This window comes from Ursus maritimus, unplaced genomic scaffold (genome assembly GCF_017311325.1).
Source record: "Ursus maritimus isolate PB19 unplaced genomic scaffold, ASM1731132v1 scaffold_17, whole genome shotgun sequence".
NCBI classification, from domain to species: Eukaryota; Metazoa; Chordata; class Mammalia; order Carnivora; family Ursidae; genus Ursus; species Ursus maritimus.
In genome coordinates, this window is record NW_024424119.1 from 28,317,357 (window position 1) to 28,333,142 (window position 15,786).

The 15,786-nt window shown below is 50.4% G+C and overlaps 1 protein-coding gene across 1 annotated transcript in view; it reads right to left on the minus strand.

The window, feature by feature from the left end:
• GABBR2 (gamma-aminobutyric acid type B receptor subunit 2) overlaps positions 1-15,786 on the minus strand; it is a 333,176-nt gene that overhangs the window by 66,724 nt on the left and 250,666 nt on the right. Inside the window, exons 9-11 of the mRNA XM_040631654.1 lie at positions 14,629-14,709; positions 11,121-11,271; positions 8,235-8,367 (exon numbers count right to left, since the gene is read on the minus strand). Coding sequence (XP_040487588.1) covers positions 8,235-8,367; positions 11,121-11,271; positions 14,629-14,709 — 365 coding nt within the window. The remainder of the gene's footprint in view (positions 1-8,234; positions 8,368-11,120; positions 11,272-14,628; positions 14,710-15,786) is intronic.

The window sequence follows — 15,786 nt, forward strand, 5'->3', positions numbered from 1 at the left end:
TAGAGGGAACTGGAGCATTTGATGGCAAAAAAGGCTGAGCTTATGGCACCCGTGGTCACTGCTACCCAAACAAGGTATGCTGTTAGGTAGTGAGATCCCCATCACCTCATGTATTCAAGCAGAGCTTAGAGGATCCCCTGTAGGAATGTTGTAAGGGCATCTCCTGCCCTGAGGCATTTCCTGCACCTCCTTGATGATGCCCCAGGTATCTCCCTTCCGTGTGTCTCTATGATGCCAAATAAACCAGAAGATTCTGACGGGCTCTAGGGTTCTGTTTCCACTATGTCATACACGTGTCTACTGATTCATCAACACAAGACAAACAGCTACTTCGCTTTTTCTCCCAAAGTCTTAAACATATTTATTCCTCTGACGGTAAGGTCTTTTTTTCCTTTCCTCAGCCGTAAGCGGCTGCCCCCTCTGCACACTGCCTTGAACACATACATCCATGAGGCAGGGAGAACTTGCGGCAGGGGATGCCCATATCAGTCCCAGCTATGAAAATGGAAAAAACAATTAGACACATCTCCAAATGGAAAGAAAAATCTATGCCCAGAACAATTCTGCTCAGCTGCTTGTTCAACTGATTTCGGGAAGGCCTTCCTGGCAGGGGGAAGGGCTGTCATTGCTCTTTGGGGGACCAGTAGGCAAACGGACATGCAGCCTCTCTTGCAGGTCCTGACAGATGATTGGGACTCCCATGCTCTGGGCCTCCTGTCACGACAGAGGCATATGGGCCCCGGGCCGGGAAGGCAGGTGGGAGGGAAGCTCTGAGGCCTGGTTGGACACTGGGGAGCAAGGCGCTTTCCCGTTTCCAGAGAGGTTCTAAAAACCTTTTGTTTCATTGTGACCATTCACCCCAGGCAATCAATAGTGAGAAGGTAGGGAAAGAAGACCCAAGCCTTTATGACGGATATCTTCCTGGGGCAAGGGGTGAGATCCGGTGCGTGTCCTTAGGCAACAGGCCTTTGAAGAGCGTGCTCTACAAACTGCTCCGAAGACCCTGTCTCGCCCAGGGTCCTTGAAGCAAGATCTGAACAGAAAAGGCCCTCTAGGGTTTGGAGGACAGCAAAACCTTTCTGGGGCGGGGTACGATTCAGGGGGCCATGGGAGATGCTGGGCACAAACAGGGGTACTTTGGGCCCGAAGGGGTCATCTTAGGAGCCCTGGGGCAAATCAGAGAAAGACCTCTCTTTTGGGAGGAGGAATTTCTGTGAGGCACCCCCTTGGGGCCCTTTTTGAAAGAACCCCCCTGTAAGGCCCTTCCCGCTGAAGAACTGAGCAGACCACGGGACGAAATCCGCCTCCCACTGCCCCTGATGCCAACACAGTGCACTCGGCAGCCCTCGCTGAAGCGACAGAGCACAGAGTGAGGGAAGAAGCCTTTCTTCCCCTTCCCTCCACCACCCCAGCAGATGCCTGGGCCACGAGAAGCTGGCGAATTTTCTGGATGTGCGATGTTTTCGAGACGGGTGATGGTGGCCTAGGGGCACGGGGTGTGGGCTGTGCTGGGTGGTGCACCGCCACGCAGCTCCGGGCACTGACGACGCAGATGAGTATATGCTGGGCCAAGAGAGGAAGGGGAGAGTGGATGTGCCATCATGACTGCAGCTGCTATGAAACTCGTGGGCAAGTAAGAGGCATCTTTTAGGACTTCCAGAAATAACTGCTGCTCATTCTGAGGGGTCTGCTATTTAAAGTCTCCCCTGATCTGTCCCTTTACTTTTGGCCCTCACTCCCCCCGCCCTATCCCCAGGCCCCTTCCATCAGGGCATAAACATCCTGAATGGTAGTTATTCCTTTACATACATCTTCCCGTCTACACTGCCAGCTCCCTGAGGGCAGCGGTCTATGCAATCCAGCTCTATACCCGCAGGCCCTGGTGCACAGTAAGTGCCTGTGAAATGTTATCATGGGGATGAATAACTTATAGGACCAGAGCCAGGGCATGGAGAGGCCCACGTGAGGGTGTGTGGGATCGGAGCACATCATCTGTTGGAGAGTCTGGGGAGCCTCTGGTGTCCTTCTCAAAGCCAGAGGGAGCCCTTCAAAACTGAAGGCCCTGGATGGCCCGGGGTAGAGGTGGGGTAGGGAGGCCACTGCTGTAAGGGGAGCTGCAGCCTCCCCAAGACTCCAGTTGGCCCCAGCAGGCCCTGTCAGCTCAGCTCCAGTCCCTATGGCTGCCTCCCTCCACTGGTCTGAACTGCCAGGCAAGGCCACCATCAGACACTCTGGGCAGCCCCTGGGCCAGCCTTCCAGCCACCTTCCAAAATCACAAAGCACTCTACCATGGCCAGACACAAAAGCACAGGATAGCAGGCTGAGACAGCCCCCCAACCACATTATTACATTAGGTTATCTCTCAACTGCCTCAAAAAGAAATCCCCAAGCAAGAAACATCACAGACATTTATGGCCTTTTAACTCAAAGCATCACTAATTCTTCCCAGACTTGAACTTCCAGGGAGGCCAGGTGGGTGTTCCCAGGTAGCCTTTGCCTTTTGAGTCAGAGTCAGAAAATCCTAGCATCCAGGGAGGGCTAGAAGAGGGCATCCTGCTGCTCAATTCAGTGCCCGCACCCCCCCCCCACCCCACTCTTCCCAGCTGCCCATCCTGAGATCGTTCATACACCTCTTGTGAGCAGCGTGGATGGCTGGGAGCACGCTTCAGGACCCAGAATCCAACCCTGCCTCCCATGATGGGGCTGCTCTGCTTCCAGAGATCCTGGGGGCGGGGGGAAGGCCTTCCGAGCTGATCCTCGAGGGACAGGGTTCCTGATGCTTCTATTTCTCTTCCATGACCTGTCTCCAAGAGACAAACCCAGAAATAAAGCAGGGTTTTAACCTTGACCTTTGTACTCTAGGTGTGGTCTAGGAGCACCCCAGAGCTCCTGAGTCAGAATCCGCATTCACTGAGCCCCCCAGGTGATTCACGTGTACCTGGAGGGGCACAATGGGTGCAGGGAGATGACAGGGTGCTGGTTCCCCTTGAGGGGGGCGTGGATAGTGCCTGGAGGAGGACAGGTAGCACTTCCAGGATGCCAGCAATGGCCTGTTCCCTGAGCAGGATGCTGGATTCACAGCTGAGTTCGGTTTGTGAGAATTCACTGAGCTAGACACTTACGATATGTGTGTGTGTGGGGTGTGTGTATATTTTAATAAAAAGTTAAAAATCAAAAGAAAGAATCGGGATCATCAGCAAGTAGAGGCAGCTGGGAGCTCTACAGCTAAGCCACGCTCCTCTGAGCTGCTGGGAGAGCCACCAATGCCTGCGGACTTGTGCGGGAGCACCCTGAGCCCCGCCAGCCTGAGGCCCCTTTCGACACTGAGGGCAACAGAGACACAGCAGCTTGGCTTTGACTTAGGGCCTGAGTCTGTCCCCGCCCCAGTTCTAGCAGAGCAAGGCCATGTAAGGCCAGAAGTTGCCACGGATGTACCTCCATCCAATCAACCAGCACCAACACCACTTTTCCAGGCTCTTCTTCATCCCAAGTTCACTGTACTTTATCTGAGCAGTGTGCACGGGGGACACCAGAATCCAGACAGAATCCCATCATTCCTAATGACAATGGCTAACATTTACTGAATCCAATTGTGAGGCAGGCACTAAATGCTTTGCATACACTATGAATCCTCCTGAGCCTATTATCATGCCCATTTTACAGAGGAGTAAATTAAAGGTCTGAGGCGTTAAGTAACCTAAAGTCACACAGCTGGGAAATAGTGTAGTTGGGGTTTGAACACAAGCAGTCTGACTGTAATTCTCTTATATGCTAGGTACTCTGAAATGCTTGGGCACGGATCAAAAATGAATGAATATATGAAAACCACTGAATTATACACCTTGAAAGGGTGAATTTTATGGTATGTGAATGATATTTCAAGTTTTAAAAATCTGAATGGACAAATTTTGGGGTTGGGATAAATGTTGATCACATCCCTAAGAATTTGGTGGACCTGTTTCTCTGGTACAAACCAGCTAACAACAAATATATATGTATTTCTTTAAAAAAAAAAAAAAAGAACGAAGTGTCTCAGACACCTGTGTAGTCCAGCAGACCTACTTCCAAACTTCAGTCCTGCCACCTAGCTATGTGTGACAGAGTTTTGGTTTCCTCTCATGTCAAGTGGGGACAGTGAACCTTGCCTTGTCAGGGGGTTGTGGGGATTTGAAGGGACATCTGCACAGGCAGCAGGCTGGGCCTGGTGAATAACAGTGGAGAGTATCGAGCTTCGGGAGGGCACAGGCCTGGGGAATTAATGTGGTGCTGCTGACTGCCTCCACCCCCAGCGATGCTCTGAGAGCCCCCGAGCTGTTGAGACCTTTGTGGGATCTGAGGCCCACCTGGGTGTCACCTTCATGGCAGAGCCCCTTCTCACTCCTCCATGTTCATGCTGGGGGTTCTGCCTAGGATTCCACAAGGAAGACAAGCGCCTTTTCTCTCCCCCAACCATCCCGTTCCCTCTCTGGGCTGCCAGGGGCTGGGATTCCTAAGCCGGGTCAGCAAGTAAGTTTTGAGGCGGCCCTCCCACACCCCCTGGCACAGGGGCTCTGGCCCATGCCCAGCACTGTCCTCAAAGGCAGCTCCCTGCCCACAGGGGCCACGTTGCTATGGCGATTCCACTACCTACACAGTGTCCAGGGAGACAGCACATTGTAGCTGGAGCTGTTTGCAAGACTTGCTGAAACCAGGCTGGGAAGATTCCTGAAAGGGTCAGAGGGAGTGGGGAATACGGGGGATGGTAATTAAGCGCAACTGCTTCCCTAGCAGTAGCTGTGTGTTGTGTGTGTATGTGCGTGCGCGCGTGTACTCATGCATGCAAGTGCATGCTCACACATGCCACCACCCCCCGTCCAAGTTATAACGGCCCTCCTGAGCAGAAGCACAGCCCCTAGAGAGGCATAATCTCGTGATTGTCGTACGTTCCTTCCTGAGGTGGTGGTCATGGTTTATCACTGCATTCAGTTTCCATATTGAAAATGAAAAGAAAAAAGAATGGGTATTGACATAGCAGCAGGACAGACTAAAGTGTGACTTCTATTGCTCCGCACCTGAAGCTGGCTTCAGGTTCCGCCTTGTCCTTTGTCCTATAAAAATGTCCTCTAGAACACAGAGCAGGACAGCAAGATTGTAACTGTGACAGGGAGAGAGCTGTCTATTGCTGTCCCCCGCACTCCACGCGCCTCACTGCAATCATCTCAGCCCACACCACCATTGTGCATGGGGATTTGTTACACTTATTTTACAGATGGTGAAACTGAGGCTCAGAGAAGCTAAGTCACTGGCCATGGTCGGGGGCCAATACGTGTAGACGTGCGAGTCCCACCCACGCTGTTTAAGATCTGTGCTCACTGAACTAGTTAGCCCTGCCTCTACCTCCTTCTTCCAGCTCGGTGGATGTTTACCGGTGGGTGGCCCATTTGGCCCAGAGAGAATAGAATCCAAGGTGCCAAGTAAAATAAAGGAGCCCACCCTCTGGAATAGCAGGTAGAGCATAACCCAAACTGCACTCACTGGGGACTGGTATTTAGGCTCTAAATGCAAGAGCTTTCAGTTCCCCTTCCTGAGCGATATTGGGAATTATTAACTAGATGACCCCAGTCCTGACCCATGTGCACATTTGTGCTGACCCAATTCAGTCCAGAGTAGTTAATCTATGCCTCTTCCCCACTGTCAAGAATGTGGGCTCCCCCTTGCAGAGCCTCTGAAACAGCCCTGACTGCAAATAAATGAATCCTCAGGGATGGTGAGAACCAGGGCCTAACATCTTCCGAGCCCTCGTGTTCGGAGCTAATGCTGATTTGTAAAGCGCTTTATGATTTATTCATACCACCTTGCCAGGCTTCCCAGGACAACCTTCCCCTCACACAAATGAGCGCGACTCCCAGAACAGAATGTCAGGCTTCATTAAAAGAAAAAAAACCCGGGTGTGGGGGATGTCCCTTTTTTTGCTCCCTGGCCTGCGTCACCCAGCGTTTGCAGGATTCAGGTCCAAGTCAAGAAAGCACCTGTGTGGGAACAGCCTTTGGTCCCTGAGCAGGGTAAGATGTCAGGAGCTTCTTTTGGGGAGAAACAGACTCTCTCTGCACCGAGGGCTCAAACTCCGGCCAGTGGCTACATTCCCAGGCAGTAGGTGGTGGGTGACCGAAGCCAGGCAGAGGGGCCCCAGGAGCGGCCAGGCTAGAGCTCGGCTCCCTGATTCTTGGCTGGGAGACCGAGGGGGGCCCCTCAGCTCTCAGGGGTGCCACTAAGGCATTGGAGCTGTGTAAAGTACAATTCACCACAGTGGCTCCTAATACCGTTTTCATTATTGGTGTAATCACGGTCTCCTCAAACTTGGGGGGGGGTGTCCCCAGGTGCAGGGAGAAAGAGGAAATCCCCACTCTCCTCGCTTAGCTTCTTCCGGGTGCTTCAGGAGCAGCCCCTTCCTGTGGCCTCACCCCTGCCCAGGAAAACTGACCTCAGACACACTTGGCATCCATGAAATTGCAAGGGCACAAAAGTCAAGTCATGCTGAGCAGAAATGTAGGGGACTTGAACGTGAGGGACCTTAAAGTCTTCGCAGCATCCCTAAAATGAGCAAGACTCCCACAAGCCACGGTCATCATTCTTGTGCCAAAGGGTCACACTCCCGAGGGAACACACTGCTAAACCACACCCGCAGGGACTTCGGAGCAGTGCAACATGCTTCTTCAGAAGCTCCCTGTCCTCTAGCGTATCGGGGGCTTGACCACGCACTTCTCAAATGGAACCTTTCGGACAGAGTAAGCGATCTGTGGGCATGTCACTTGCGAGGCAATTCACATCAAAGTTACTGGTAACATGAACAATTTCTTGACACCGTGAGAACGTCAGTCCAATCTAATCATCTGCGGGACTAAGGGGGGCATTGTCATATACAGCATGAGATCCCGGGGGCTCCCCTTCTTTCCACATGCTGTCTCAGGGCACAGGGACCGATGCAGTCTCGACAGTGATAGGTGTGGGTGCTGACCTGCAGCACGTGGAAGGAAGGGGTCCTCCATTCTGTTTCTCCCTCGCTGCCAGTTTGCAACCCGTAAGTGTCCAAAGGTGGGTGACACTGAGACCTTAGCACAGCGAGTAGAATCCAAAAGATAGTGCTGTGCAAAACAGGGCCTATGTTGCACTTAACGCCTTACAAGAAAACAGTAACAACAAAAGAATCCCTTTTGATTAATCTGGCCAACACCGATCCTTCTAGTTCTGGTCCTCCAGGCCAGGAACTGGATGAATGATTGTATTGGGACAATACAGAGACCCAAGTGGCTAACCCAGTTTTGAGAGATCACAGTAGTCAAAGTCCAGAAATAAATCCCAACTGCTCATTCTCATTTTCAATAGCGAACCAATGGTACTTGGACCCAAGAGTGAGTTCTACACCGCTGTCAATGGCTGATGCATAAACTCTTGTAGAAAAACCACCATCAAGACCAAGGAGGCAGCGAATGCTTAAAACATGATCATTAATTTTCAAAATAGGATTTCTATAGTATAGTTAATAAATTACACTGACTTGGGCTTCCTTAACTATATGCATTCTCAATGGGGGTGATATGGTTCCCAACGGGGCAAACACTGGTTTTTAAATGTGAAAATATTACTCTTTCATGTATAAACTATAGATATACATACAGTACATAAACATACAGTAGATCTTTGGTATTAAATTTTCATGAGGAGATAATTATAAAAAAAAGTCTAAAAAGCCTTCTTAGGGGACCAATAAGGAAAAAAAAATGGATTGAGAAGCACTGCTTAAATAGAAAATAATGGCTCTGATTTTTTCTATAGGACTCAAAATCACACACACAGACCCCTCTCATTCTATTCTGTAATAGTTCCCAAGATACACGGGCAGATTTATTCCTTCTTACACAGCCCTGACCCTGATCCTGACCCCAGGTGTGGATCCTTTTTTAGTTGGTAGTTTTCCTCCCTCGCCTTTATAGGCTACCTGGTCATTCCTCGGGGGACTGTTTTCTAGAAGTGGCCTGTTAAAGCCATGATCTTAATCTTGCAGGCAATACTGAAGTCCATTCCAGCCCGAGAGCAACAACACACTGCCCTGTTGGAACTGCGTGGACAGCTGAATGAGCTGTCTTTTGCCTGTTCACATATTTTCATTAATTTCTGGGTTTGTATCTGTGATTTTGAGGATGGAAAACCAAGAAAACCTTATATCTTATATCCTGGGAAGATGGAGAATGACTTACGGTGCAAAGTGTTTCGAAGGTCTTTTCAGACACAAAGGATCCATCAAGGCCAAAGAGAAATATCGATGCATAAGAGAGCATCCCTCCAAGGATAATGAGGTTGTTCATATACGGACTGGACATCTTTATCAGCCTGCCAAGAGAAAGACGACTGTTAACAGAACTGGTAACGTCCTTATTCCTCCAGCAAACATTTCCTGAATGCCTACTAGGTAGGTGTATAGTGTTGCCAAGGCTGGAGGAGAGAGAAATGCAAGCCCAGATTTCCTCCACGCCCCACCACCCCAGGCTGTGCACCTGCTAGGAGCTGCTTCCCCCTCACTAAGGGACCCAGAAGCTATCTAATGCTATGGGTGGATTTTTCCTCCACCCAGTTTGCCTATCATTTCTCTAGGGGCAGCCTGTAGCACCAGCTTCTTCAACCATTCATTTTCAGTTTACATGAATACATTATTAAGGCAACATGTCTTTTTTTCTCGGGGGCTGGGAAAATATGCTAAATCTAGAGAATTCTATGCTTAAGCTCAGCAGACTTAAGGGCAGAGGGAGATGATGGGGAGAAGGCCATAGCACCCTCCACCTTGCCAAGTGGGCCCGGCCTAGGAGGTCTGCAGGTGAGCACTCAGGGCTGCTCAGGAAGTGTGGTCACCAGGTGGTCTGTGAGCATTCACTTTGGCTGTCTGAAGCTCACACGGTCTTGTGCACAAAGGGGTCACATGCGTGCACAGGAATACCTCCCCCAGGCACTAGGTGATAAAAATGGACAATGGAGTCCCCATCTCTACCCTACCCCTGTCTTCACCAGGCTGCTGGTGGGGGCATTCTTCACACTCCCAAGCTCTACACGCTTGTCTCTCACCTCCTGCAGGAATTCTGCTTTGGCTCCCAGCTGCCCAGCAAGCCAGGTCTGGCTGAGACCAACACCCAGCTAGAATTCACCCTCTTCAAGAAGTGCCTGGCTACCCCAGCACAATCCACTCCGTCTATCTGGGGTTTTGAGGCACCCCCTGGTCCAGGTGCTCTTTTGCAGATTGTAATTATGGTCAGTTGTTCCCGAACATTTTCTTTTGCACTCTGTCCTTCTATGAATCCTTTCACATTTAAAAAAATGCAATGTGTCCAAGTGGGAGAGAGATAAAAAGCCTGGTGTAAATTATGGATCACATGCAGCTTTTGAGCTGGGAGCGTGGGGTGGGGCCACCATACAGAGGCGCACTTAGCAGGCCACTTGGCCTGGCTGAGTCCCCTCATGAGTAAAAAGGGAGCACAGATCACACTGCCCAGGGCACGTGTGATGCTCATACGAGACTGGATTCCTGGAGGTCCTTCTGCAAACCACAGACTGCTAAGGCCCCTTCATCCTTATTACCATGGGAAGCTGGCGAGGGGAGAGGCCAGGAGTTGGGCTGGTTACCCAGAGGAAAAGGACCTTAATAAATAGGTTACATTAAGGGACATAAAAGTGAGGGGAACTTGGAACTACTGTGACATTTCTTATTTCTTTCAGATTTTTTAATCTGCAAAGCCAGTCCAAAAGTTCACATAGATGCCAGCCTACTGGAAGAGTAACTAATTTTCCACAGGAGGCCAAAACAGGGTGGTGAAAGAATTGAAGGAGTTTAGTCTTACAATAGGGGCAGCTTGCTGTTAAGACAGGTACTTTGGAAGCTTGTAGAAAAGGAGTCTAATATTAATTGAGAGCTGTGCCCAGGCCTTGTGCCAAATGTTAATGGGCATGGTCATCAGTTAAGATTTGTACAGAGGAGGCAAAATTTCTTCAATTTTTTTTGTGGTGGTATATGTGTTATTGATGTATAGAAAATAAAGCAACAGGTGAATAAAATTCTTTTTGTTCTTCAGCAAATAGGTTTGACTAATCAAAACCAAAAACAACAACAAAGAAATATAGAGCCTCCAAGTTCTTTCTTTGCAAGCAGGAAGAGAAAAAAAAGAAAACCCCTGTTCTCTGAGCAATCAGGCTTGTTTCTGGCAGCCAGGAAAGTCACACAGCGTGGCTTCTGGGCTCGATGTCACCGAGGCTGTGTTCCTGGCGCCCCTGCTCTGAGCCACCACTGTGGCTCCCTGACAACCCAGGGAGCTGTGTCCAGGGGTTTGCCGTGGAAACCACAGAAGCTGGTTGTGCTCCCGAACCACCACCGCTTGGCTTGGGTGGCGGCCTGTTCTACCCACGGCTGATCAGAATAACTCACACCGTGAGCTGCTCTCCTCCAGAGACTGAAGAGCATGTGTGGTGGAAAAGAAATCAAAACCAGAAACCCAGGGGACAGGTTCTGCCAAACACAGCAGTGTGGCCTCGGACAGTGGCCCTCCCTTTGTCACTGGGCTTCTGTACTCCCCCATCTGTGATCCGGAGGGAATTATCTGAGGGTCTTGGTGAGAATGATGTGAGGGAGGAGCTTCTCGGGGTGTAAAGTACTGTCTCGGCAGCAGGTGGTGCCTCTTCCTGAACTCAGTGATTCCCTTGGGCCCTACTTCCCCAAGACGCTGGGGGGTGGAGCCAAGACTCTGGGGATTCCCTCATCTGTATTTTTCCTCCTGGACCCGTAGAAAGCGAGGGAACATAGCCAAAGCTCCCAGGAGGCCTAGAGACTCAGACCCTTGGAGTTTATTTAACCCAGCCCTCCTGTGCAACCAGCAGCCCTACCTCTCTCTCTCTGTGCGTGCGCATGCGTTTGTGCGTGGGTGTGCACACATACACACGGAACATCTCATCACATCCCAGGGACCGAACGACCACTTTAGAAAACTGCCCTGAAAACTTTTTCTGTGCCCCTGGTGCATCAGTCACGTGATACCCCTACACTTTATGCACGAGGCTTGTCAATCCGGAAAGCATCATCCGAGAGGAGTGTGTGAATGGCTTACTTCTGATTCCGATTCTTGATGTTGAAGAAGAGAAAAGCGCTGGCCATGATCATCCCCAGGATGGTGAGGGCAGAGAGGATGCTGTAGAGAGGCAGGGAGATCTTTCGGAGCTGCTCCAGGATGATGGTCTTGTCTTTTGGTGGTTCGGATCCTAGAAGGCCAAGGAACAGATGTCAGCAGAGCCCGCGGCACGGTCGAGCCTTGAGAACATCTCGCTTGCATGTCTTGCCTCTGGCACGCGTGCACAAGCTCTGAGCAGGACACAGCTACTAGGTGAGAGGCCGCCCGTGGCTGGCCAGTCTACCGGCAGGGAGCCTTAGCTAGGACTTATTTCTTTCTCTAAGTAGAATCAATAAGGAATTTGTGATGCATTTAATAGTCATTAAAAGACTAGAATTTGATTTGGTCTAATTACCCTGTTGAAAAACCGTTCCCATTTGTCCCCAAAGGTAACAGCAGCTCAGAAGGCACAGGGCTGGACGCTGTGAGTGGGTCCTACTGGGTGTCACTGGGGACGAAGAACCTGGCTTGGGCTCTCAAGGGCTCTGCTCTGACACACGATAATGATCAACCCTCAACAGGGCAGACAACTTGCCTGTCAGTTCCATGGAGACAGAGATGTCTCTGGGCGTGGGTTTTCTGCCTCAAGGTCATTATGTTATAAAAGCTCTTTCTGGTTTTCCATTTTCATAAGCCTCACTAACTGTGGGAGGCAGAAGCTACTGGCATGTCTCCCCCTCCCTGCCGTGCCAGGACTGGACCAAAACTGTGGGATTCCATTTCTCTATGTGACTGCAGAGCTGTCCCTGCTCATTCTTCAAGGGCACCGGGAACCTAGGGGAGCCTTCAGGGCCTCAGAGAAAACGTTTCTTTGTGGTCACTGGCAAAATTGTCTGGATCCAAGCTAGCTTGGGAGGAGGGGTGCAGGGACTCGCCCCACCGTGCCCCACTTCTTACAAATCCCTTTCTTCTCAGCTGCTATTTCAAGTCAGGCTTTCTGCTGAGGAACTGTGAAACACGGGGGCTTTTCTCTCCGGTGGGGGAAGCGGGGAGACCAGGGAACCCCAGCAGGGGTCATGAGGACCACACCATGGGTGTGCCATGGGTGCCAGCCTGGGTCACACCTCCGTTCCCAGGAGACAAGCAGAGGATTGGCAGGTGTGGCAGCAGGGATGGAGTTCTCCTCTGAACATCTGTGTTTCAAAAACTCTGCTAGCAAGTTCAAATGTGGTTGGGAACATTCAGGGGATAAGGAGTTTGAACCATCTAAGTAAGGAAGTTGCCAGGTTCGAAAACAGCTAGGAACCTGCTGGTGTGGTTAAATGTAAAGCTTTAAGCAATTCCATATAAAGGAACATTTTTAAGGAGTGGCTTCAAGGGCCAAAAGTCAGGGCAAAAGCAGATACAAGGTGAATGAAGTAACACCATTTCTTGCTTCCAGAAGTGACAGCTCCACATCTGAATCCTTCTTCCCCCATTCTTCCATTTTTCTGCCCCCTAACTCCCAAGCGAACCTCTGGCTACATTAGGCTGGCTCGGGTATCTTCTGGTTCCCAAACACTAGAGCCATCCTGGGGGTGCCCGTGAGTTCCGGGGTGGGAACTCCTGGCCCCTCTCTGGGCATAGAGAAAAGGGCTGAGGTTTGGACCAAAGTACATATGATGATTATGACCACTCGCTGTTCATGTAGAAACAACGTCAGGAAACCAACCACATCTCCTCTTCCTTCCTCCACCTTCGCTCCCCCCAAAATGGCGCCTCCACATAGTGTACCTTAACTAAGATGTCATGGAAGCCACTTGGTAATGACTTATTAGATGAGTCAGTAGCAGCCGCCCTGAGTTTTCTTTCCTGCTCCTCACCCAATCCATTCACTCATTACTCACCTATTCTTCACTATCCCTTCATCCATCATTATACCTTCGTTCATCATCTTTAATGATGATCAGTCATCATTAATAACCACTTTCTACCTGTCCGGCCCGGTGTTGGTTCAAAGTCAACCAAGATACAGTCCCTGTCCTCAAGGAACTCCTACACTAACCATGTAAAAAGAAAAAGGCACTATTAAGCAATCATATTTACTGAATGCTTACGACGAGCTAAGCACTTTTCAGAGATTTTCTCATTTGATCCATTCAACAGCCTCACAGGTAGAGAAGATTATTCCCATTTTACAGAGAAGCAACAGTTTTCTAGGTGCTATGTGACTTTTATAGCTAGTAAATGGCAAAGCTTGCAGGATTTGAACCCAGACCTGCCTAACTGAGTCCTTTGCTCTAACCATTATGCAAACTGCTTCCAATGACAGGGTCCAGGTGGTTGATAACATCAGGCACAGAGAGGCCTGAGCATGAAGCAGAGAGAAGAGTGTAGTTCTCCCTGATGGAGTCAGGAAAGGCTACAGAAGGGAGAGCTGGTCCTCAGAAAATGAATAGTTGACTGCCCACAAGGAAGACAAGGCATTCTGGGCAGAGGACTCAGCGGGGGCAAAAAGCATGGTGGTGTCTTGGCATATTTGAGGAACTGTAAGCAGTCTGGTTGGGGAGATCTGAAAGACGAGGCAGAGAAATGGGAAGGTCTTGAGGTGATACCATGGAGTGAGGCCCCTCGCTGAGCCATTGGGACTCTGTAGTGCTCCGAGCACAGGTGGAGAATCTTCAGCTTAGTATGACGCCCAGGGCGCTTTGGCTGTTGAGGGCAGAATGGACTTCAGGGAATTAAGACTGGTTAAGCCCATCTACCACCCACCCATCCCTCCCTCCATCTATCTATCCACCCACCCACCCACTACTTTATTGACTCATATGCTCACCTGTTCATTCATTTATTCACCCACCCAGTCATCCCCTCGCTTGATCAGTCATGTGTTTAGTTTTTCATCAAATAAGAACCTTCAACATGTGTCAGACCCTGGCTGGTATTAGGAGTTTAAAGTCAGATAGGATCCAGTGAGGGAGCTCATGGTCTTAACAACCTAGAAATTTCCATGCAAAAGACAATGACTATGGGGAAGGCAGAGACAAACACTGTAAAAGCCAAGAGAAGGGAACCATTAACTCAGCTGGGGGCAATCAGGGAAGACTGCACAGAAGAGGTGTCATTTTTATTCGGTTCTAGAAGCTAAGGAAGAGTTCTCCAGCAGAAGAAGAGGGAATGATCTTCAGCAAACCAACCAAGTTGTTTTTCACAGGAGGAGACAGTGCTAAATTTAGCTCACATTTAAACAGGATTACTCCTGGCCATGGACTGGTTTAAATGTAGATGCTGGGGTAAGAGATAGCACTCCATGCAAATTTCAGTGACCTGTCCCAGGAGCTGGAAGCCAGCTCCCACGTGAGTGATGGGGACCCTGTGCTCGGTGAGTGAGTGTGTGTGCTGAGAGGAAAGGAGGTTCCCTCTTCCCCAGGAAGACAAGGACTCTGAGCTTGTCCCTAGCCCTCAGACAGTACCTGGGCTTGGGAGCAACAGAGCATGTCCCCTCCTATGAGAAGCCCATCTGCCTTACCTTGGAACCTGATAGTGTCGTTGATGATCTCCAGTGTGTCGGCCACAGCATTGTACTCGCCCACCTTCACCTCCCTGCTGTCTGCGGGGAGCAAGAGACAGTGGCTGGTTAGATGGAGCCCTGTGCCTGCAGATGGCTGCTCCCGTCCCAGATCTTTGCCCCCATGTGCCTTGGCTATATTCTCATAGGCTTTTCTTTGCCCCAGGGCCTTTTCCAGGCAGAATTATAAAACCACATCCGATGGATCTAGGGTGGGACAGACGCCCTCTTATACCATCTCATGCACTGGTAATCCCCTGCTTTGCTGTGCACCTCATGGATGGGGGCCCACTCCCCTCATAACTGGACTCTCTGTTACCAAGTCCTTCCTGGTCACTGAGCTGCACGGTCTCTTTGTAACCTCCCCTTAGTATCTGGGTCTGTCATCTAGGACCACACAGATGGTTTCTGCTCCCTCTACTCCAGGACTTGAAGACACAGACAGATCATCCCTGGAACCAGCTCCAACCTCACCTTACAGAATATCATTTCCATTCTGCCCTCTCCAGGTCCCTCCTTGGGCCACGCCACACAATGTCACTGTGTCTGAGAGAATAGAGACTCAAGGACTGACCAACTGACCCTCCTTCATTTTGCATATTATATTCCTATTAATGCATTCTGAGATGGAATTAGCATTGGCTAAGTCTGACGTACTCATGGATTATGAGGGTGATGTCCTCGGGTCTGGAGATGGGGAGAGGTCTGGGCTGGGGAGAGAGATGGGGCCATTGGCATGTGACCTGGGAGTTGGAGCAGGGGGCAGGGAGGAGATCCTTTGGGACAGTGCCAAGGAGCAGAGAGGACCAAGGGCAGAATCCTGGGGAGTGCCTACCTCTTGGGTAGGGTATAGGCAGGGCAAGGATGGTGCAAGAAGACTGGGAAGGACTAGCCAGGGTGCCAGGAGCAGGATGGCAGGAGAGAGTGGGCATCAAGGGAGCCAAGGAAAGGGACAATTTTATAATGGAGCTGGCCAGCAGTGTCAGATGCCACCGAGAGACTAGCACAACAAGCCCCTTGAGCAAGGGGTCAGTGGATTTGGTGTGTGGGGATACTGGGAACCACAGACAAAGCAAGTTTGGGGAAGCGGGACCAAAGGCAAGGGGTGTGAAACAAGAA